General features: G+C 43.3%; 1 protein-coding gene across 36 annotated transcripts in view; it reads right to left on the bottom strand.

Annotated features, from left to right (window-relative positions):
• MBD1 (methyl-CpG binding domain protein 1) overlaps positions 1-22,656 on the bottom strand; it is a 152,096-nt gene that overhangs the window by 51,936 nt on the left and 77,504 nt on the right. For 31 of the 36 annotated variants that reach the window (XM_083420986.1, XM_083420981.1, XM_083420990.1 and 28 more), the window contains 4 exons: positions 8,216-8,431; positions 7,230-7,340; positions 6,286-6,405; positions 602-4,529 (listed from right to left, as the gene is read on the bottom strand). In XM_083420986.1, coding sequence (XP_083277112.1) covers positions 4,068-4,529; positions 6,286-6,405; positions 7,230-7,340; positions 8,216-8,431 — 909 coding nt within the window. In that variant the 3' untranslated portion in view covers positions 602-4,067. Of the gene's footprint in view, positions 1-601; positions 4,530-6,285; positions 6,406-7,229; positions 7,341-8,215; positions 8,432-22,656 lie in introns of those variants that run through there. The other 5 variants (XR_014506618.1, XR_014506619.1, XM_083420995.1 and 2 more) reach the window with 1 other exon arrangement.

Genomic DNA, 22,656 nt, shown 5'->3' with positions numbered 1-22,656 from the left:
AGTTTCGCAATGTGTTTTTAATGCATGGCACCCAAAACCGGACACAGTGAACCAGATGAGGGCTGACAAGTGCACAATAAAGTGAAACAATTAGATTGCAAGCTGCATTATACTAAGGCACTGGCCCAAGCTTGAAATTAACTACAGTGACTGGTAGCAGGTCTCCAGAGTCTCAAATAGGGGACATTCTGAGCTCTACTTGGAAAAGCTGGGGACTGAATGCAAGGAAGATGTTCTGCTAGCATGCAGGTTAGTTGAATCTAGGCCTTAAGTAATTTGCTTCCAGAAAGAATAATCTACATCCCAGCTTCATTTGATTACTTTCTCCACTTACCTCCCCCCCACCCAAGTACTCTCCACAGGGCTCCCTGTGTGCGCGCTCCCAGAAATCTGTGAAAGCAGACCAAAGTGTAAGATTATGAGTACAAGATGTTTTGCCTAAAACAAAAAGGGGGTTCAAGGAGGGGTGTCTGAAGCAAGTCACATCACAGCAAGACTGAAGTTCACAATCAGAGGTGAAATGGGTGCAGGATCTGGATATTTAGTTTGGTTTTAAGCATGATGTGGCACTAAAGAAAATAAGGTATGACTAAGCAACTGGTTGTTTTGAAAATATTTTAATATGAGTGCAAAACTGAATTAAGATAACAATTGCAATCAAGTGGTACTTGCTGGTGTTGTTGACATTTAAGGGCCACACTTTGCCCCTTCCTCCTCTATTCTGGCCAGCAGTTTAAGTGCCTTCGCCTTATGGCTCTTCAAATAAATTATGACTTGACCTTATAGAATTATTCTTTGCTTCTGCTAAGCAGTTTGCTTTTGGGAGTTATGTGGTTTATCTTTTCCTTTGCTCTTACAGTTGTGCTGCACCCATTTAATATTCTCTCCACTCCATCCACCGCAGCCATTCTACGCATGACCTTGGGCCACTCACTGCATCTCAGCCTGACCTACTTCTTTCCCTCCCTCCCAGGGTTATTGTGAGATAAAATGGAGGTGATGGGAGAAGTGGCTATGCTCCTGTGAGCTCCTCGGAAGAAAGGAGTATAGAAATGTAATAAAAAAACAACAACACATAGATCACATCTATTTTCCTTGGTTGTCTGAGTGACGGGTTCAAGATGTCAAAGTGAGGGAAGAAATAATTTAACACTCACCCTTTGTCCAAGCCGAAAATTTATGTGAGACCTCAAGCAAATACACTTTACAATGAAGAAATAAAATGGGACACAATGTAAGTACTGAAATCGGTGCTGGATGCAGAACTCTCTCTTGTATAGCGATTCTTAAAAAAAATCTAATTGGCAAATGGGGTATTTTTTCCTAAGCCTAATTGCTGCATCAGGTGGTGGGTGTGGATTTGGAACAGAAATGGTGAAGGGGGAAAGGGGTGGCAGAAAGCAAATGGGCACAATGCCAGTTCTGGCCTTACCCCCCCATGTGATCCCCAAAGATTCCCTCAAGGAAATGTAGCCCATCCCCTAAGAAAGGTCCTTCCACTCTACTGCTCTAGACTTCCAACTCCAACACAACAGCAGTTGAATTCAGATGTGTAAGCAGACTTGCCACGTATGTCTTGATCTTCTCACTAGTTCTCTTCTTTAATGAGTAGACAAGGCAATGGTTGTAAGTACAGCTGGACTAAAAGGGGTTTTAAAAGCAGATGAAATGGGAATATGTATTCCATACCTCACTTAACACTTCTTTCCCCAGCTGTAAGAGTTAAAGTACTCAAGGAAGAAATCATTTCTGTAAATAGCAGAAGCTGAACAACACAGATGTACACATCTGCTTTATAGTTAGGCTACTTTTTATTTTCATTTGTTAAGCGAGGGTATCCATAGTTCTGGCCAGCCCTTCCTACTTCTGCTACATACTCTGGCCACATACTCAGTGGACAGTAGGTCCACTGGTTCTGAAATGGGACAAACATTCTTTGGGAAAGGGTGCTCTGCTCATTACTTTCAGAGCATTATTTGGGATACCTTGGTTCTGGTGTCTCTTTATGCAAGAGCCCATTTTCTATTCAAGCTCTGGGGAGGTGAGTGGGGGGGAGAGAACATGAGGCAGACAGGCAGACAGACAGACAGACAGACAGACACACACACACACACACACACACACATACAGACACTCTCCTATTGGCAGCATATCCTGAAGCCAACAAATGATCAATTTTGTGTTGTAAGACTCAAGCTTGCCTGGAAGCCAAGTGTGGAACAAGTGCTTATGCAAGGATGAAGAAGCTGTGCTCCTCCAGCTGCTGTTGGACTTCAACTGGCCTCAGCTCTAGCCCTCAGGGCCAATAGACAGGGCTGAAGGGAGCTGCAGTCCCATAACATTTGAATGGCTACAGCTTTCCCATCCCTGTCCAAAAGTCTGAGCAGTGGGCAACTATTTTCTGGGCACCAGCAATGGCAAAACGGCAGCCAGCCCCCAAAAAACTTTGGGAGGAGGAAGGCAGCACCAGGTGGCAAGGAGTCATGAGGCCCCTCCAATGCCATTGAACGCCCCCCCAAGGCCACATGATATGCACACAAGAGATCAGGAAATGGAAGACATTCTTGTAGTCCTTCCATGGTGACTGGAAGCCTGCTCCTAAAAACAAAGCATTCCAAAATAGAGGAGTTTGGAATTCTGCAAATGAAGTGTGCATTTGTCAGTAGGGATGTGTCACATTACGGTTTGCCCTTCACTTTTCCCAAACCTCTCTTCCCTTTCTACCCTCCCCACCCCCCGCCCCGTGATGGGGAATAAAGCCCCACCTTTTTACCTTTCCAAGGCATGTCATCTCCCACTAGTGCAGTGCTTCTATGAGAAGGTCTTAGTGCTCAGGAACAAGAAAGGAGGGCTGCTTCCAGTTTCCTGAGTATCAAGACCTCTTAAGCAATGGGGATGCACCTGAGTCTGAAAAGGGACCTGCAGAGACAGGGGCGGGCAGGCGATTTGGAAGTGGTTGGTGAGCAGGATCCAGGCGACAGCTTCACCACCCCTGTTCTCACCTGAAGGGAGACATGGAAACCAAAGCAGAGCTTGCTTATTAAAAAATTTAATACATTAAAAAAAATAGAGACCAGTTCTGATTTATCCCCCCCCCCCCCGAATACTTTCATTATTTTCTTCCAAGGGAAAAGCAGCACACACACAAAAACTGACAGTGAGAGGAACAAGGGAAAGGCTATGGGGCATTTGCTGCTGCTGCTGCCACCACCACCACACTGAAGGAAGACACAAGACAAAACCAGGAGTCAGCAAGTGACATGCAGCTATGGCTTCTGTAGAACTTTCCCTGAACAGGACAGCCCAGAATCTCTCAGCCTCCACTCCAGCGACATCCATTTAGTCTTTCCCACTGCCCGAAACAAAAATCTTCCTGGTCCTCAGAAACAGAATAACTTATCTGAACTCAGCAACCTTGAAACAAAGGAAAGACATGCCTGAAGTGGCAATTCCAAGATTTAGCTGGACCTTTCCAGGGGCAGGAAGGGGCAGGTCCCAGCCAGAGGAACTTTTTTTTTAGAGAGAGGGGGAGATAGCAAAAGAGATGCTTTGCTTAAATCCCATGCTTCCTGTGTTTGGAGATGACCATACTGCAGGTCTAGGAGTCGCCAGGACAATGCTAAATTGAGCGGGGCAGGCAAGTGGGAGCAATGGACAGAAAGGTCCACACTGATACATAAGCTGCCTCCACATCAACCTGGGAGGCTGTACCAGCACAGGGAACTGGGAGCAGCACAGGCTACGGCAATGGACCCTGAGCTCCCACTGCAACTCTCTGGCAGGAGACAAGCAAGCGACTGAAGACAGGAATCGAGTCTCTGAGAGGAATGTCTCTCTGTGCCAGAAACACAGAAGCAGCTCACCAGTAGAGAGAGGCAGAAGACAACAAGAGGAATGGGACTTTCTGTGCCAAGCTACTGAACAAGAGAGAAAAAAATATAAAGCTATTTATGGCAAGGAATGATCCCTTTAGATATTCCAAGCCATTTCCAGTGTCAAAATAAAACCTCTTTCCATTCACTGCCCCACAGGGCCAAGTCCTCTCTCCAAATCCCCCAACTCAGTTCTCAGCAAGTGCCTCTCCCTGATGGCCAAGGGTTGAGCCGGCACTGTGGGCAGCAACCAGAATAGACAAGAACGTCACAGGCCTCGGAGCGTTCACCGGCATGCCAGCCTGCAGGCCAACCAGAGCAGAGCCGATAGGCCTCCAGGTCGCAGATGAGTTCCACCACCTCGTCCACCGTGGTGAGGCGGGCAGGGTGGCTGGCGTAGAGTTCATGCTCAGGGGGCACGGGCAGGTTTCGCACCACCACATGGAAGAAGAGGCCTGGGCGGATGTAGATGACAGCTGAGGACATGGTGGAGTGTTCTGAGCGCTGGACGAGACGCAGGTCAGGGCCGCAAAGTGGAGACAGCACCTCCCAGTGAGCAGGGAGAGGGATCTCATTCAGCTCAGCCAAGAACTCATGCAGGACGCTGTCCAACTGGGCAAGGGGCTGCGCACCACCCAGGCTATAAATCTCCATTATCTGTGGAAGGAGAGACAAAAGAATGGCTTCATACCATCTCCCTCTCTCCTTCACAACATATGAGCAACATGTTTTGTGAGGGCTGTAGCAAAATGTGCTTCATTTCACTTACCGGCTCAAAGTTTGGGACTCTGATAGAAAAGGGGACAGTATGCAACTGCCCCCAAACCCAGCACTCCTGCCACCCAAAAATCCCTACATGAGTTGCCATTTCCCCCCATTCACAACAGATACTACCTAGTCCTCTGAATTCCAGATGCATTTCCAGTTGTGTGACAGTGCTATGGGTGCAGAGCAAAATATTTCATAGAAAGTGATACATTTCTGTTTACAGAAGACTTGGCTAAGGGATCTCAGTAATTCAGCCTACGGATGTGTCTAGAGCACCATCTAGAGACCATGCTCCTGAGGATGTGGACAGGGGACCCAAAGGACTATGGCCTAACACTTGCCCTCTCAATCCTTGCCCTTGGCTTATTCCGCCGAGCAGAAGGTAGTTTTCTGTCCAGGTTCAGGAGGTGAAAAATGTGTCGTTGCAAGAGATGATTCCCCCATCTGCAATAATCTACTGGTCACAACAAAGCTGAAGCAATGTCAGTGGGTGGCATCTCTGTCCAGGAAGGTCATGTTCCACCAAATCTAGCAGGGACTGCACTCCCCCTGATAAGGCTTGCAATCTGCAGGTGCTCATCCAGCCACACTGTTATCACTAGAAGCCCAAGTGCTCTCAGGGGCACAGATCATCCTCCACTGGCCAAGAGTGGTGTGACAGCTGAAATCTCTTCTCCAAAGAGAAAGCCAAGCTTTAGCCCTGCCCTGAAAATTTCCATGTTAGAACACATTTTAGTACTATCTGGCGCATGGAAACTGCAGTTAGTTCAAAACATGGCTGTTAAGCTATTTACTAGGAACAGACGTTAGAAACGTATCTATCTAAGGCTTCAAGAGATTCACTCAGTCTGGTCCATTTCTGAGCACAATTTAAAGTACTGGTGCTTATCTTTACAGCAGGGATGGGGAATCTGTGATCTTCTACAGATTGTTGAACTACAACTCCCATCAGCTACAGCCATGCTGTATGTGAGGGATGATGGGAGTTGTATTCCACCGAAATTTTGAGAGCCACAGGTTCCCCATCCCTGTTTTAAAGCATTATATGCCCTGAGACCTGGACCTTGACTTCTCCCATTAAGCCTGCTCAGACACTGAGATATTCTTCAGAGTTCCTCCCATGGGGAAGAGGCCTTTGCTGCAGTGGTGTCTTGCTTATGGAATTCAACCCCCTCTCCCTGCCCTCCAGGGAGGCTTGCCTGGCCCCTACACCAGCATCTCTTAAGCGCCTGGCAAAGACTTTTGACCACTTATTGCGGTCATTTTGAGATCAGGTCTTTTTGAGGTCATTTACTGCTTAATTGCTTTTCTAATTGCCTTTCTTATTAGCTATCACAAAAGGCGCCAGACATTCTGAATTCAAGGGCAGTAGAGAAATATTTTAGATAGATAAATCAATCAATCTCAAACTATATCACACTTCTGCAAATGGCATGAACCTACAAATATCTCCATGTGGTTTTTGCAATGGGGGTGCCGTATAAATTGCACCAGAAGACCTCTCCCTCCATGCCTGCCACACTCACTGCATTGTTCCTGCCAGCATGTGGAACAGAGTCCAGTTCTACAAAGTAAGCCTTCTCTTCTGCCTAAGTCAAAGAGCCCAGGGATCTTACCAGTTGCCCCAAACAACTTAATCACTCACCACTGGTGGACGCAATTGCTGCAGGTGCTCCACTTCTTCGTCATCTTCATCATCCAGAATCACCAGCTCCTTGCCCTGCGCTCCCCGGCCCCTCTTACACTGGGGAAGTCCTGCTGAGACCTGGAGGAAAGGAAAAGAACATGGAGCTTTTTAATATTCAGAAACTTCCCACAGAGCGAACAGCACCACTTGACGTACAGGGAAGGATGGGAGACCATGGACAGTGGTGATATTAAGATACAAGGCTAGAAATGTTTTCGTTGCTGGCAGCAACTCTTTTTACATCTGCTGCAGCACAAGGCCAGGATGAATTTGTGGTCAACTTGCTGTGGTGCTCAGTTCTTTGTGACATTGTCCTTACCAAGTCATGACTGCAGCCAATGTGACTAACAGCCTTGGCAATTAACCATATTAAGTTTAGATTAAGCTTCATGCATTAAAAAATGGGGGAGGAGTAGCAATAGTTGTGGGCTTTTCCTTACTGGAAGTATGGAAGGAAGGGACTAAACAATCATTTTGTGGAGATGTCCAAAACAAAGGAGTGGTTGTGATAGTGTAGGAACCCAAGGATCAAAACTAGCTTCTATGTTTTTAGCAATTCTTGTTTTTATCTGCAAGCCACCTTGAGTTCCATCAGGAAAAAAGGTGGGGTATAAATATATATATATAAAGAATAAAAACAGCAATATTTGGGAAGGAGGCACACACCACTGGTGATTTTGAACACTCAAGCCCTACAGCCCAGGTGTTAGGATTTCATATTTCTTTTTTGGTACACTGAATCTCTTTTAACATAACAACAGCATTTGGAAACCTTCTGATGAATGTCACCACCCTGATTCCAAGCTGTATTAAAAACACTAAAAAGAGTGGTGCTTTAAAGTTTTATGAGCCAAAAGCAGGAACATTCTAGGTCAGCAGGCGGGAAGAAAATGTGGGCTTACCCGAGAATCATTCGATGGCCGACAGTCCCCCTCTGGTTCTGCATGCTCCTGTTTGTCAACGGGAGAGGTGGCAATGAGGAGGTTGACAGCAGGTAGTCTGGTGTCGGATTGCTATGCAGAAACATGAGGGCACGTAAAGAGAGAGTGTATTAAAGGCTATGCGCTTCATTCTGTACAGATGTGGAATGTGCTCTCACTCCACACGCTCACTTACAATGGTTCCTATGGTTCAATCCCTGTTTTGCTATATTAGTAGCTTTGTTGGTCAGAATAAATGGGCAACAGAAGGAGCCACACGCACTGCACAGGACAAGAAGCCTCTCTGCAACCTCCCCACCATACATTTGAAAAACAAGAGGCAAAATCCCAACAATGCGGGGATGAGACTTCACCTTTCTTCCAGCCCTCTACATCAACTGCCACATCAACTCTGAAGAGCACCCCAAACCTCCAAGATGCTCTTTTGCTGTTCCTTTACTACTGCAAATAATTTCTGCTGCTAAAAATGATTGGTCTGAGTTATTAAGGGGGGGGCACCTCCAGTTCTAAATTCAGTGTCCAGGCTGCTGGGTCACTGAGCCTACTGGGGAAGAATTTCCCCTTTTTGCCTGCAGGGTTGCAGCCAAGGAGGAACAGGATGAGGCATGTCTCAAGGTCTGGGTACCTCCCGGAGTTAGGTTTTTGGAAGCTTAATTCCTGCTGTTTGGCAAAGCAGTGGGTGGTGGTGTGGGAGCAGGGGGATCTTTCCTTGATTTGGAGCCCTCTATCCTGACATGTGAATAAAGAGCCAGACTATCTGAATGCTGACATTCGTCCTCTGCAACGTCCTCCCCAAAGGATGTTCACCGAGCTTATTTGTCAAGTCTTTAGAACTTCAAGACTTTGTTTCCACAAAAAGGATCCGGTGCTCCGTGTAAGAAATGCTTCAGTATTGGGCATTTCAACTGTCAGGAGAGGAAGGATCAAGAGAGAACACACTCACTCACCTTCACCAGGACTTGAGAGGGTGGGGTGGGGTGTCGAGGTACTTCTGACTCCTCTTTGACACGCGGCAGGATGGGGCGGTCCTTAGCCAAGTCCTGGGCCAAAATTGAGCCACTCATCTCTGGCTCTTTCTTCCACTTCACTACTGGCTGCTGTTCTGGCTCCTCTGGGCCCTGCAACCTGGGCAAATGCATCTGTTCCCTGCTTGAAGGAGACTGCTGCAGAAACAAGGGGTCCGGGGCAGGAGGGAGAGGAGAAGGGGCAGGTTCAGATTAGGAGCACAGGAAGACCCAGTGTGCCCATCTAGTCCAGCATGGTCTGCTCTGACTGTCAGTGGCCGAGATGGGCAGCCACTTCCTCATCAGCTGTCACTGGATCTTTTTAACTGGAGATTCCAGGGAGGGAACCTGGATCTTACTGCAAGCACAGTCTCTGCTCTGCTACTCAGGTATGACAGGTGTCTTACAGGTGTCTTTGCATCAAACCACTGTGGCATTTGGGTGCCAGGTACAGAATTAGACATCATGAAGATTTCAACCCCTATGGCTACAGAGTTTAAAGCTTTAAAATACCAGAGGCATTGATAAAAGCATTGCTTCCAGTCACTGGAGTTGGGATGATGCTCCTATACTCTACATATAGAGTATGTAGAGTATGCCTGCCCTCTGTGGCCAATGTGAAGCAAATTCATTTGATTCATTTGTGTAATTTCATTCAGCTTGCAGAACCAGCCCCCCCCCTTTCTGCCCCCACAACACAGAATTTCTTTAAGCAGAGTACCTGAGAATCTTTGTTTTGGTTTTTTTAAAAAAATGATATTTATTAAAAGTTTTATAATTACATTAAAAAACAAAAAACAAAAAACACAATATATATATAAAAAGAGAAAATAATAAAAAAACAATTAAAAATACATAAAAAATAAAAGCAAAAAAGAAGACCATACCTCCACACAACTAGAAAGAAAACAAAAACATTTAAAAACACATCCATTTTTCACATCTCTATCCTTCAGTGACTTATTTCCTTGACCTCCTCCCACCTCCCTTAAGTCAGCAAATGCTTTCCATCTTTCACTGCTTACTATCGTTTAATTATCTTAAACCTTATCTTCCCATCAAAATCTTAAAATTTATCTATACTTAAATCTAAAAAAACCTTAAATCTTAAATCCTTGAATCCTAAAATCTTAAATCCTTATCATATTTCTACTAAAGTCATATAAGTTCATTCCACCATCTCCCAACGTTCCTTAATTATGCTATATTACTCTAAATAATATTTTAAAAATTTCCAATCTTCTTCCACCATCTCTTCTCCCTGGTCTCGGATTTTGTCCGTCTTTTCTATCAGTTCCATATAGTTCATCAGCCTGGTGCTCTTCTATCCGAGGCTCTTAACTCTTCTCCCTGTCCTCTCTGCAAGTTTCTTTTAGTGCCAAAAATTAAGTCCCAAAGGGCTTGCTTCTTAGCAGCTCCTTGATCCCATCTCAGCAAATTTGCCCATACTCCATATTCAAAGTTGTAATCCAAAAGATGTTCCAAGGCATACTCCACAGGCCCTTTGAGACTAAAGAGCTTCACATTTCCAGTCTCTCCCTCAGTGCCTCCCTCCATAGGAAAATCTGCCCATCCTCCCTTCTTCAGTCCAAGCGGGGCACCGTCTCTCCGATTCTGACTCTCAAACTCCATCACCTCTGAATTCAACTTATGTCCATCAATTTGTTTCTGTGGGGCCAAGACCTCCACTTGAGTTTCTTGAGGTGCAGAAACAGTTTGTTCCGCCTTCTTCTCCAGAACTTGTCATTTCAAAATTGGTTCCTGAGTCACATCCCGAGTGGTTCCTGTAAAAATGTTCACTTTTTGTTCCAAATCAGATACACTTTGTCCCAAATTGTCCATTTTCTTTACCGTCAAGTCCGTCTTCTCATCTAATTGTTCCAACAGAGCATTTATTTTGTAAAATGCATTCACTAGAGCTTCTTGTTTTTCCATTCTTATCCAGAGACTTTCCAAGGTCACTTATTTCACAGCCCTCGGTTCTTAGTGGAAAGTTCCACTTCACAGTTGCAACAGTTTCAGAAGCTGCCTCTATAGGAAACAGTTTCTATTTGTATCTATCCTTGTTATTCCAAATCAAAATCCAGTATCAAAGTTACTGTTCAACTTTTCTCCTTTTTAAGTGCCACAAGAACAATACAAAGAATATATATCTCTTATTCAACCGTCCATCAGGATGTATTCCATTCCCAGTTATTAATTTTCTCAGATCATAAAACTTTTTGACAGCCCGATCCCAGGCTTGAAACAGTGGTAAATTATCTCGTCTCCCTCACTCTCCTGCAGGTTTAAACCGTCCACAAAAGATTCCCCCCTCTTCTCCTGCTTCCAAGGGGGTATTCGGTATCTTAAATGGTGAAAATTTAATATTTTACAGAGTACTTTTCCCAGGCTTTAGCTTGCGACGTCTTTGCTTTGATCTCTTTACAAAACGGAAGGCAGACTTCCTGTTTAGACCTTCACGTTCAAATGCCAAATTTAGATGTTTAAATAGTCCAATTTTCTGTTTACTTACGAATAATTACTTAGAGTCCAAATGTCCACAGGAAAAGTCGGCGCTTTCTGGCAACAGCAATGCAGCTTCACTCCTTGAAAGAAGCGGTTGATTCGATGTACCGCGACGCTCACCCCACGTCGCTCCGGAGCCCCGAAACCGGGTCTCCCTGCGAGTCGGGGAGGCGCAAAAGGTACCTGCCGAATCCCAAGTCCATGGGCTTCTTCCGCCCGTGGTTTCTGACGGGTCTCCGCCTCACCGTGGCGGTCAGACCCCGATTTCCAAGGAGCGGATTCCTCCCAAACGGAGGAAATCCGCCATTACCAGAAGCACCAACCCGGAGGTATCTGAGAATCTTTGCACTCACTCCTGCTCCTGTGCATCCAAGGAGGACCCAAAGAAAACTTGTTTCAACCTGTGCACCACAGGAATGCATGCTTTATCTGACCAGGTTCACTTCTATGGACTAAACCAGTGTTTCCTAATGGGGGCTATATGGCCTCCTGCCCCCCCCCCCCGGATATATATGGGGGCCACAGCACAAGGCTAGGGGGCCATAGAGGGAAGTGAGAAGAAAAGGGGGGGTTATTTATTTATTTATTTATTAAATCTGATTGGTTGGCTATCAGCTTGGCCAATCACAAGCAGGTAAGGGGGCGGCCCACCAGAGGGTGGCCTAGTGCTTCTTTTTGCCATGTGCATTTTCTTAGAACTGGTTGGTTTACAGTGGGAGAGGGCGATGCTGGGCCAGGTGGCAGCCTGGGCCTGACTCCGCAAGGCGCAGGGTGCAATTCACCCCAGCACCTAGCAGATCGGGGCCTTCAGATGTTGCCGAGGGGTGCAGGGCTCAATTCCTAAATAGCAGCTTTCAGGACAGGTAGTGCTACAGTCCAAATGGGCAGGGTATAAATAAATTCTTATTCTTAAACAAGGTCAGAAAGGGGCCACAGTAAAAAAAAAGTTGGGAAACACTGTACTAAAGGGTTATGTCACGACAGGCACTTGAGAAGCTGCCACAAACATTTTAGTTGCACCAAGTTTTAACACAGCTCACAGTTTGTTGGCTAGCAGCAGACAACACTCTGTGCACCTACTCTAATACAAGCTTGCTACAGAAAGTTAAAACTTCAGAATGCCCTGAAAATTCAATATAGGGACCCAAGACAGTGTGCTGTTGATATTTTTGCCGTTACGTTTTCAAACTTCACTGCAACCAGAAAGGCTAGAATCATGTTTGACAAAACAAAGTAAAAGTAGGATTTGGAAGACTTAGAGTGCTTTGCAAAATGCATGTTGTCCACCCTGTATACTCAGGGTGTGAGACTGGTGGTCAAGCACTGATTCAATGTACATAGCAGGTTTTTACAAGTCACGTGCCTCTTGCTCTCATTGCCCAGAAATCTGGGAGCATCACTGTATCCCAGCACGTATCCCTCTTAGGGACTTTTTCTGTGAGCCACTTTCTTGCCATTCTAGCTCCGAGGTACAGTAGAGACTCATGAGTTGACAAAGCTTCCTGCAAATAGACCCATCAACAGAAAGGATGTGCTCCCAGCTGATCTGTGGGTGCTGAAGCACTATGCCTTGCCTCTCTCATTGCCAAATGCCACCACACTAGTAGGCACATTGGGAGAGTCAACTCCCATTCCACTGGAGGAAGACGAACTGGAGCAGGACCAGAAGGGATTCCTTTACTGGGATCATGACAATAGCGGGCTCGTTGCAAACTAGCTCCGCCAGAGAGAATTCTCATTTCCATTCAGACATTGTGATGCACAATCTTATTCCCCTCACCTTGCAGCCTTCTGTCGATTTAAATAAAAATCAGCCCCGAGACCCTTCATCAATAATTAAAATGGACAGCAGCACTTCACTCAGCTATTCTGCCCCAGCAGGAGATCCAGGTGGGCCAGGTCATAAACCCACTGCCCTAAGAAAGATGAAAATAACTGCAACATGTGCATAGCAGAGCTTGCTGATGATGCCAGAGCAGCAAACAATATTGCAATGCTCAATTCCTAACTAGCAACTTTCCTTGAACTACACATCAATCCCTGGTGGGCAGACCTGGTTCAAATCCCTGTTCAGTCATCAAAATATCTTTAAGTGGTCTGGGCAAGGGCATCTCAGGCTTAACCTTTTAACATAGCAGTTGCAAAAAATAAGTATCTGAAGTGTCTGAAAATCTGCATCAATAATGGTCAGGCCTTTCCTGGAATTAGGCCTCAAATCAACATTGGAAATAAGCTCAGAACAATGACTTGCCTGCTGAAAAAAGAGGAACAGACTACTTGTGCCTGGCAGAGGGGTTGAGCGGGTTCCATCCCTGGCACCCCAGGCACAAAGGAAGGAGGAAGAGGGAGCTCCACCCTGCTCAGCTGCTACCGTCCACTTGCCTGCATGCCACTCCTTGATGCCCAGGGAGGCTTACAGTCAGCATAGTGTTATGGGAAATGTTCCACCAGCAATGGAATGCCCCCCCCTCCTATGGACCTCTAAATCTGTTCTAGGGCACACATGGGACAGCGAGAGGCTGGTGAGGAGGGGGCTGCACTAGAAGGAATCGTTGCATTAACACAAATGTTGAATGCCACTCTCAGACTGAGTCAGAACAGCTGCACATGGCAGCCAGTGGCCTTTAAGCAGTAATTTTTGCCACATCGCATTAATGTTTAAAGTACCAAGAATTAGGAGAAATAATTTAGTACATGGAATCAAACCAACAGAACCATCTAACTCATCCTTTGGCAACCTGGTGCCCTCCAGATGTTTCATATTAGAAGTCCCATCAGCCCCAGCATCACATGGGTGTACTGCTAAGGGGATGGGTATTGCAGCCCATGAGCACCTGGAAACTGGTCTGCCAGGCTGACAATTGCATTATTCTCACATTGCCAGGCAGGTGCCCAGAGCAACTCACGAGCAGCCTTCCCCTGCTGTTTGTCCACAGCACCTGGTACTTGGAGAGGTACTGCCTCTGAACATGGAAATTCCATTTCACCATTCGAGCCTGCTGATGAACTAGTTCCCCCATAAAACTGGTATAAAGGGATCTAAGCTAACAACTCTCAACAGTCGTGAGAACAAGGTGGAATCTAGACATATATAAAAAAACGCTGTGAAAATGCTTTTTAAAAAGTGTTTTAAAAATATATTGAATATTGAATTTAAAACTAGGTGATGAATTTATTTCATCAGATGTAAAGAAAAGAGGTGTAGTTATATACGCAAACTCAAGATTAAAGCCGGAACCCTTATTTAAGGATGAAGAAGGGAGAATGATGGCGATAAAAGTGGTGTATCAAAAAGGAAAAAATATTGTCAGAATCTAGGCACCAAACAAAAAGAAGTCGGAATTTTACCAAAAATTGGAGGATAAACTGCTGGATTATAGTGATGAAAAGATCATTTGATTAGGAGATTTAAATGGTGTTACCTCACTTAATATGGACAGGACAACACAAGAGAAAGAAAGTAAAGAAGGGAGACTACTGCTAACTTTCTTTCAACTAGTAGAAAATTTCAACCTTCAAGATGCATGGGGAGTTAAACACCCAAATGACAAACAATTTACACATTATTCAGAAGCAAAAAAATTCAGCAGGGAGAATTGATACAATCTGGGTTTCAAAAAACTTATTACTGAAAATAAAGAAAACAGTAATTCAGTCAAAAACAGTATCTGACCACAACCCAACTACAATGGAAATAAAAGAAGGAAGGAAAACAACAAAATGGAGAATGAAAATGTCTTAAACAATGATAAAGTATTAGAGAAGGTGAGGGTGACTTTAAGAGAATATTTTGATAACAACTTAAATCAGGGAACCGATATAAATACCGTATGGGATGCAAGCAAAGCAGTGATATGAGGCTTTTTCATCCAACAAAATAGAATCCAAAGAAGAGAGAAAGAAAGGAAACTGGAACAAATTTTGAAGGAGATAAGCGAAAATAGTCATAGTCAACAAAAGAGTGGCAAAAGCTGTACTGGGATGCAATCTAAAAAATGAAAGAATGATCTCGATGCAAATCCAAGGCAGACCTTTTAACATCACAGTAATCCAAGTTTATGCACCAACTACTGGTGCTGAAGAAACTGAAATTGACCAGTTCTATGAAGACTTACAACACCTTCTAGAAATGACACCAAAGAAGGATGTTCTTCTCATTATAGGAGATTGGAAGTAGGGAATCAAAAGATAAAAGGAACAACTGGCAAGTTTGGCCTTGGAGTTCAAAACGAAGCAGGGCAAAGGCTAATAGAGTTCTGTCAATAGAACAAGCTGGTCATCACACTCTTTTCCAACAACACAAGAGACGACTCTACACATGGACATCACCAGATGGACAGGATCGAAATCAGATTGATTATATTCTCTGCAGCAAAAGATGGAGACTATATAGTCAGCAAAAACAAGACCTGGAGCTGACTGTGGCTCAGATCATCAGCTTGTTATAGCAAAATTCAAGCGTAAACTGAAGAAAGTAGGGAAAACCAGAGATCTGTTCAAGAAAATTAGAAATAATAATAATAATAATAATAATAATAATAATAATAATAATTTATTTGTACCCCGCCCATCATCTGGCTGGGTTTCCCCAGCCACTCTGGGCAGCTTCCACAAAGACCAAAAATACACTAAAATGTCACACATTAAAAACTTCCCTGAACAGGGCTGCCTTTAGATGTCTTCTGAATGTCAGGTAGTTGAAATGAAAGGAACATTTCGTGCAAAGATTACCATAATAAAAAACAAAAAGTGGTAAGGACCTAACCGAAGCAGAAGAAATCAAGAAGAGTTGGTAAAAACACACAGAGGAATTATACCAGAAAGATATGGATGTCTCGTACACCCCAGGTAGTGTGGTTGCTGACCTTGAGCCAGACATCCTGGAGAGTGAAGTCAAATGGGCCTTAGAAAGCACTGCTAATAACAAGGCCAGTGGAAGTGATGACATTCCAGCTGAGCTATTTAAAATTTTAAAAGATGATGCTGTTAATATGCCAGCAAGTTTGGAAAACTCAGCAGTGGTCAGAGGATTGGAGAAGATCAGTCTACATCCCAATCCCAAAGAAGGGCAGTGCCAAAGAATGCTCCAACTATCACACAATTGCGCTCATTTCACATGCTAGCAAGGTTATGCTTAAAATTCTACAACTTTACATAACTTTATGACCACTGCTCCATAGATATTGCTGTTATACAATTCCATTCACCGTATAGATGGGTTTATGGAGCATTTCTGTATCCTTCTGCTGTGCTGAAGAAGAATTCTACGAAACAGTGGGTATATAGAATCATAGAATCATAGAATCATAGAATCATAGAATCATAGAATCATAGAGTTGGAAGAGACCACGAGGGTCATCGAGTCCAACCCCCTGCCAAGCAGGAAACACCATCAGAGCACTCCTGACATGTGGTTGTCAAGCCTCTGCTTAAAGACCTCCAAAGAAGGAGACTCCACCACACTCCTTGGCAGCAAATTCCACTGTCGAACAGCTCTTACTGTCAGGAAGTTCTTCCTAATGTTTAGGTGGAATCTTCTTTCTTGTAGTTTGTATCCATTGCTCCGTGTCCGCTTCTCTGGAGCAGCAGAAAACAACCTTTCTCCCTCCTCTATGTGACATCCTTTTATATATTTGAACATGGCTATCATATCACCCCTTAACCTCCTCTTCTCCAGGCTAAACATGCCCAGCTCCCTTAGCCGATCCTCATAAGGCATTGTTTCCAGGCCTTTGACCATTTTGGTTGCCCTCCTCTGTACACGTTCTAGTTTGTCAGTGTCCTTCTTGAACTGTGGTGCCCAGAACTGGACACAGTACTCCAGGTGAGGTCTGACCAGAGCAGAATACAGTGGCACTATAACTTCCCTTGATCTAGATGCTATACTCCTATTGATGCAGCCCAGAATTGCATTGGCTTTTTTAGCTGCCGTGTCACACTGTTGGCTCATGTTAAGTTTGTGGTCAACCAAGACTCCTAGATCCTTTTCACATGTACTGCTCTCAAGCCAGGTGTCACCCATCTTGTATTTGTGCCTCTCATTTTTTTTGCCCAAGTGCAATACTTTACATTTCTCCCTGTTAAAATTCATCTTGTTTGTTTTGGCCCAGTTCTCTAATCTGTCAAGGTCGTTTTGAAGTGTGATCCTGTCTTCTGGGGTGTTAGCCACCCCTCCCAGTTTGGTGTCATCTGCAAATTTGATCAGGATGCCCTTGAGTCCATCATCCAAGTCGTTGATCTGGAATCACTGTTCACTACGTCTGTTTGTGGACCACTTTGGTAGCGTTGGATGTCATAAAACAAAGCTTTAACGGATTTTTTTCATCAGATAAAAATCTGACCCATTGCTTCTTTCAGAGACTTGCATAGTCTACAAAGACTTTCAGAGACTTATAAGACTTGTTTATTTGGTTCTGTTTTTAAGAGAATCCATAAAGAGTGCACATTTAGTGACTTTCAGAGACTTATAAGATTTCTGTTTATTTGTTTCCCATATTGTTCAACGTTCCTTATAGACTATATAAAGAGTTTATATTGATATTGCATTGTTGTATTTGGTCATCGTGTTGCCTTGGATATTACTAAAATTCTACAAGGCAGGGGCCGAGAACTCCCAGAAGTGCAAGCTGTATTTTGAAGGGGCAGAGGAACCAGAGACCAAATTGCAAACATGCGATGGATTGTGGAGAAAGCTAGAGAGTTCCAGAAAGACATCTACTTCTGCTTCATTGACTACACAAAAGCCTTTGACTGTGTCGACCGCAGCAAACTATGGCAAGTTCTTAAAGAAATGGGAGTGCCTGATCACCTCATCTGTCTCCTGAGAAATCTCTTTGTGGGACAAGAAGCTACAGTCAGAACTGGATATGGAACAACTGATTGGTTCAAAATAGGGAAAGGAGTACGACAAGGCTGTATATTGTCTCCCTGCTTATTTAACTTATATGCAGAATTCATCATGTGAAAGGCTGGGCTGGATGAATCCCTAGCCGGAATTAATATCAACAACCTCAGATATGCAGATGACAAAACCTTGATGGCAGAAAGTGAGGAGGAATTAAAGAACCTTCCGGGTTAGCGCCATTGGCGAAGGAGGAATTTCTCCGTCAGGAGGAGTTTGCTCCGCAGAAATCGGGTCTGGCTGCCACGGCAAAGGCAGAAATCCCTCAGAAATCACAGGCAGGTGAAGCTTGTGAGCTTGGGATTTGGCGGGCACCATTTGCGCCCACCCGAAATGCAAGGGACCCTCTTTTTTAGGGGCGATCCCTACCGGAGTGGGGGTGTGTGGCGCGGTGCTGTGAATCGACCGCTACTTCTGTGGAGTGAAGCCGCTAAACGTTCGCCAGAGAGCGCTGACTTTTTCTTGAAAAATTTGGAACATTTGACAACCCGTGAGTAAAGTGGAATTTGGAACTTTTAAAAGGAGAAAATTTATTGAATTTGGCTACAAATGGGGGAGGTTAGAAACAGGAAGTCCACCTTCCCCTTTTTGTAAATAAACGGAAGCAAAGAGACTGAGCTAAAACCTTGGAAAATAAACAACAAATCACTTAATTCTAGTATTGAAATTAATAAATCCCCCCCTTGGAAGCGGGGGGGGGGGGACTCTTTTGGGACTGAATTGACCTGCGGAGAGGCAAGGGAAGGGCTAGAAGCTCCGTCACTCAGACCCTGGACTCGGGCTGCCATTGGAATGCGCACCGGCTGTATCGGGAACGTTCACTGACAGCTTTCCAAATAAGAGTGAAACACTGTTTTAGCCTGTCTTTCTCTGCTACAAAAAGGACAAAGGGACTAGAAACAATTGCAAAATTAAGTCTACTGTTGCAGCTAAGTTTAAAAAAAGAGTCGACTTAAGATAAATTTAACTAGTAACTTTGTCCCTCTAGAGGAAACTTTTGAAATTGCTACAACTGCTACAAGTGTTACAAGTGGAATTTTCCTACTGCATGTTATGACTTTGGGGCCGTGAGATTTAACCTTGAGCTGTGGAACTGTTATGGCAGATGGGAAAGAAAAAATAAATATATCAACAACAAGGTCTGGGAGATTGTGGCCGCGAAGAGCTTCGGTATCTGGGTCTACAACTCCACCTGTCCTACCTCAACCAAAACTAAAAGAAATGGCAACTGATGAAGCTGTGGCTAATGCTTTAAAAAAAGATAAATGATTCCTTGGAACAACTTACTAAAAAAGCAGATGACACAAACAAAAAAGTAGAAGAGACTAGCAGGAAAGTGGATGAGACAAACCAAAAGGTGGATGACGCAAACAGGAAAATTGACAAGAATTCAGAAAGATTGATTAATTTGGAACAAAAAGCCAATAGTAATGCAGAATCTATTGAAAAATTGATTAAAGAATCTAACCTGACACGACAGACTGCAGAGGAGGCCAAAGAAAAAGCTGTTGTTGTGGAAGCTAAATTAGCCCAACTGGAAACGGAAAGTGTTCCAGACCTGGTGAGACAACTGGAGGACCATAAATTAAAATTTTCTATGATCGAGCTCAAGGACAAACAGGTTAACCTGAGGATCAGAGCAATACCTGAGGTGGAAAAGGATAACCTGGCAGATTTTCTCACGCAGGAATTTGTAGAATTTTGGGAGTTGAAACAAGAGGAATTTAGAATCGTGAGGGCCTTCAGGCTTGGAAGAGGAGGGAAGAAAGAGAAGAACAGAGTAAGAGACTGTTTGATTACCTTAAGAACCAAAGAAGAAAGAGATACAATCCTAAGCCGGCACTACCAGAAGACCTTAGTAATAAAGCAGTCAAGAGTGGAAATATTTAAAGATATTCCGAAATATCTTTTGGACCTTAGGTCCAACTACGGTGGATTGGCTGCTTTGATGAAGGAACCAAATTATTTTTAGGTGGGAATTCCCCAAGGCCTCTCTTTCACCTTTAAAGGAAGGAAGATAAAAATAAGATCAGAGGAAGACAGAGATAAGTTTCTGAATAAACACGAGGAAAATCTGCAGAAAGAACTTGGAAAAGAGTCAAAAGTGACAAACAGAGGATCACCAGATAGATTGGACCCAACGAACACACCACCGATGGAAGAAGAGCAAGCACTTGGCGCAGTTGGAGGGAAACAAAAGTAACTACATAATGGCATTGCAAATATTAAGTTGGAACATTAATGGCGCTAACTCCCCTGAAAAAAGGAGGAGGGTCTTTCACTTACTTAAAAAAAGAACATTTGGACTTGATTTGTTTGCAAGAAACACATGTGACAAGGTTGCACAGGAAGATATTAATTAACAAAAGACTGGGCCAAGAGTTTATTTCATCAGATAAAGTTAAAAAAAGAGGAGTAGTCCTATATGCAAAAGAGAGCCTTTCACCAAAATTTATGTTTAAAGATGAACAAGAATTGTTGCAATCGAAATTCAATCACAGGGAGAGAAATTTTTGATAGTAGGTATTTATGCAGCAAATGAAGGAAAATTGGAATTTTTTAAGAAGCTACATGAGACCCTTATGGACTATATGGAATATAATATGAACCTGATGGGGGATATGAACGGAGTAGTGTCCACAAATATGGATAAGGCACAGAGACAGGTAGTCACCAAGGATGGTAGACTACCAAAAACCTTTTTTGACATGACTGAAAATATGGATTTAGTTGACATTTGGAGAACAAAGAATCCCTTAGGAAGAGAGGGAACTTTCTTTTCTGAGGCTAAGATGACATGGACAAGAATTGACCAAATCTGGGTAACTAGAGGACTGGCACCAAAGACTAACAAAGTAGAAACCAGCCCCAAAACTTGCTCCGATCATAACGCTGTGAAGATGGAAATGAAATTGACACCAACTGGTTCCTTTAGATGGAGAATGAATGATGCCCTGTTTCGAAGTGAGGAATTCACCAAGAAGGCCCAAAAAACTCTGAGAGACTATTTTGAGATAAACATGAATACTACAGTGGAAAAAAGAGTTATTTGGGACGCAAGTAAGGCGGCCATGAGAGGTTTTTTGATACAACAGAATGCAATTAAGAAAAGAACACAAAATGAGAAAAAAGATAAAATCCTGGAAAAAATAAAGGAAGGAGAGAAAAAACTGAGAGTGAAACCAAAGTCGCAAGAGATTCTGAAAGAGATAAAGTTATACCAAGTACAATACATGAAATTGATGAACGAGGAAATAGAATGGAAGATTAGACAGATGAGACAAAAGACATTCGAATCGGCAAATAAGTGTGGGAAACTTCTGGCATGCAATTGAAAAAAAGGACAAAAACTTAACACAGTTACGAATTTGGAAGTGGAAGGAAAGAATGTACAGAATCCAGTGGAAATTAGAAAGTGCTTCCAGAGGTATTTCAAACAACTATATACACAGGAGAAGCAGAAAGAAATGGACATTGGTAGATTTCTGGAAGTTAATGGACTACAAAAAATCTCTCAGGAAAAGAAGAAGAGTTTAAGATTGAGAAAGGAACGTGACAAGGGTGCCCAATCTCTCCACTGCTCTTTATATCGGTCCTGGAGGTTTTGCTAAATATGATAAGAAGGGACCAATTGGTTAAAGGGATACAAGTTGCGGCTAAACAGTACAAATTGAAAGCATTTGCTGATGATTTGGTATTAACTTTACAGGAGCCAGAATCTAGTACTAAAAGAGCATTGGAATTAATTCAAGATTTTGGCCAGGTAGCAGGCTTTAAGTTAAACAAAATGAAAACCAAGGTTTTAGAGAAAAACCTAACTGCGATGGAGAGAGAAAAGTTTCAGAAGGAGACAGGACTAACACTGGCTAAGAAAGTGAAATATTTGGGGGTTAATATGACTACTAAGAATGTGAACTTATTCAAGGATAATTATGAAAATGCTGGTCTGAAGTGAAAAAGGATTTAGAAATATGGTCAAATTTGAAACTATCACTGTTAGGCCGAATTGCTGTTATAAAGATGAATGTATTGCCAAGGATGCTGTTTTTGTTTCAAACATTGCAAATTGTGGATAAAATGGACTGTTTCAAGAAGTGGCAGAGAGATATCTCCAAATTTGTCTGGCAGGGCAAGAAACCTCGAATAAAATTTAAGATATTAACAGATGCTAAAGAAAGAGGTGGATTTGCCCTGCCAGACCTTAAACTCTATTATGAATCAGCCGCATTTTGCTGGCTGAAAGAATGGATGCTTCTTGAAAACACTGATGTTTTGGATCTGGAAGGTTTTAATAATGTATTTGGCTGGCATGCATATTTGTGGTATGATAAGGTTAAGGTTCATAGGGCCTTTAAGAATCACATTATCAGGAAAGCATTGTTTAATGTTTGGATAAGGTATAAGGACTTGCTAGAAAACAAAACCCCAAGATGGTTGTCACCAATGGAAGCGAAAGCATTGAAAAAACTAAATATGGAGGCCAAATGGCCGAAGTATTGGGAAATTCTGGAGCAAGAGGGAGACAGGCTAAAACTGCAGAGTTTTGAAAAACTAAAAAATAGAGTGAGAGATTGGCTCCATTATTATCAAATAATGGAGGCATATAAATAGGACAAAAAATTAGGCTTCCAGGTGGAAAAATCAAAATTAGAAACAGAATTCTTAGAACCTAAGGTTAAGAATTTGTCAAGAATGTACAACTTGCTGCTGAAATGGAACACTCAAGATGAAATGGTGAAATCTGCTATGATTAAATGGGCACAAGATGTTGGGCATAACATTATGATGGCTGACTGGGAACAGTTATGGACCACAGGTATGAGGTTTACAGCATGTAATGCCTTAAAGGAGAATTTAATGAAAATGATTTACAGGTGGTACATAACACCATTCAAGCTGGCAAAAATCTATCATTTGCCCGATAACAAATGTTGGAAATGTAAAGAGACGGAAGGTACCTTCTTTCACCTTTGGT

The sequence above is a fragment of the Podarcis tiliguerta genome (genome assembly GCF_965153285.1).
Source record: "Podarcis tiliguerta genome assembly, chromosome: 17".
NCBI lineage: Eukaryota > Metazoa > Chordata > Lepidosauria > Squamata > Lacertidae > Podarcis > Podarcis tiliguerta.
This window is presented reverse-complemented; position numbering and strand designations above follow the sequence as displayed.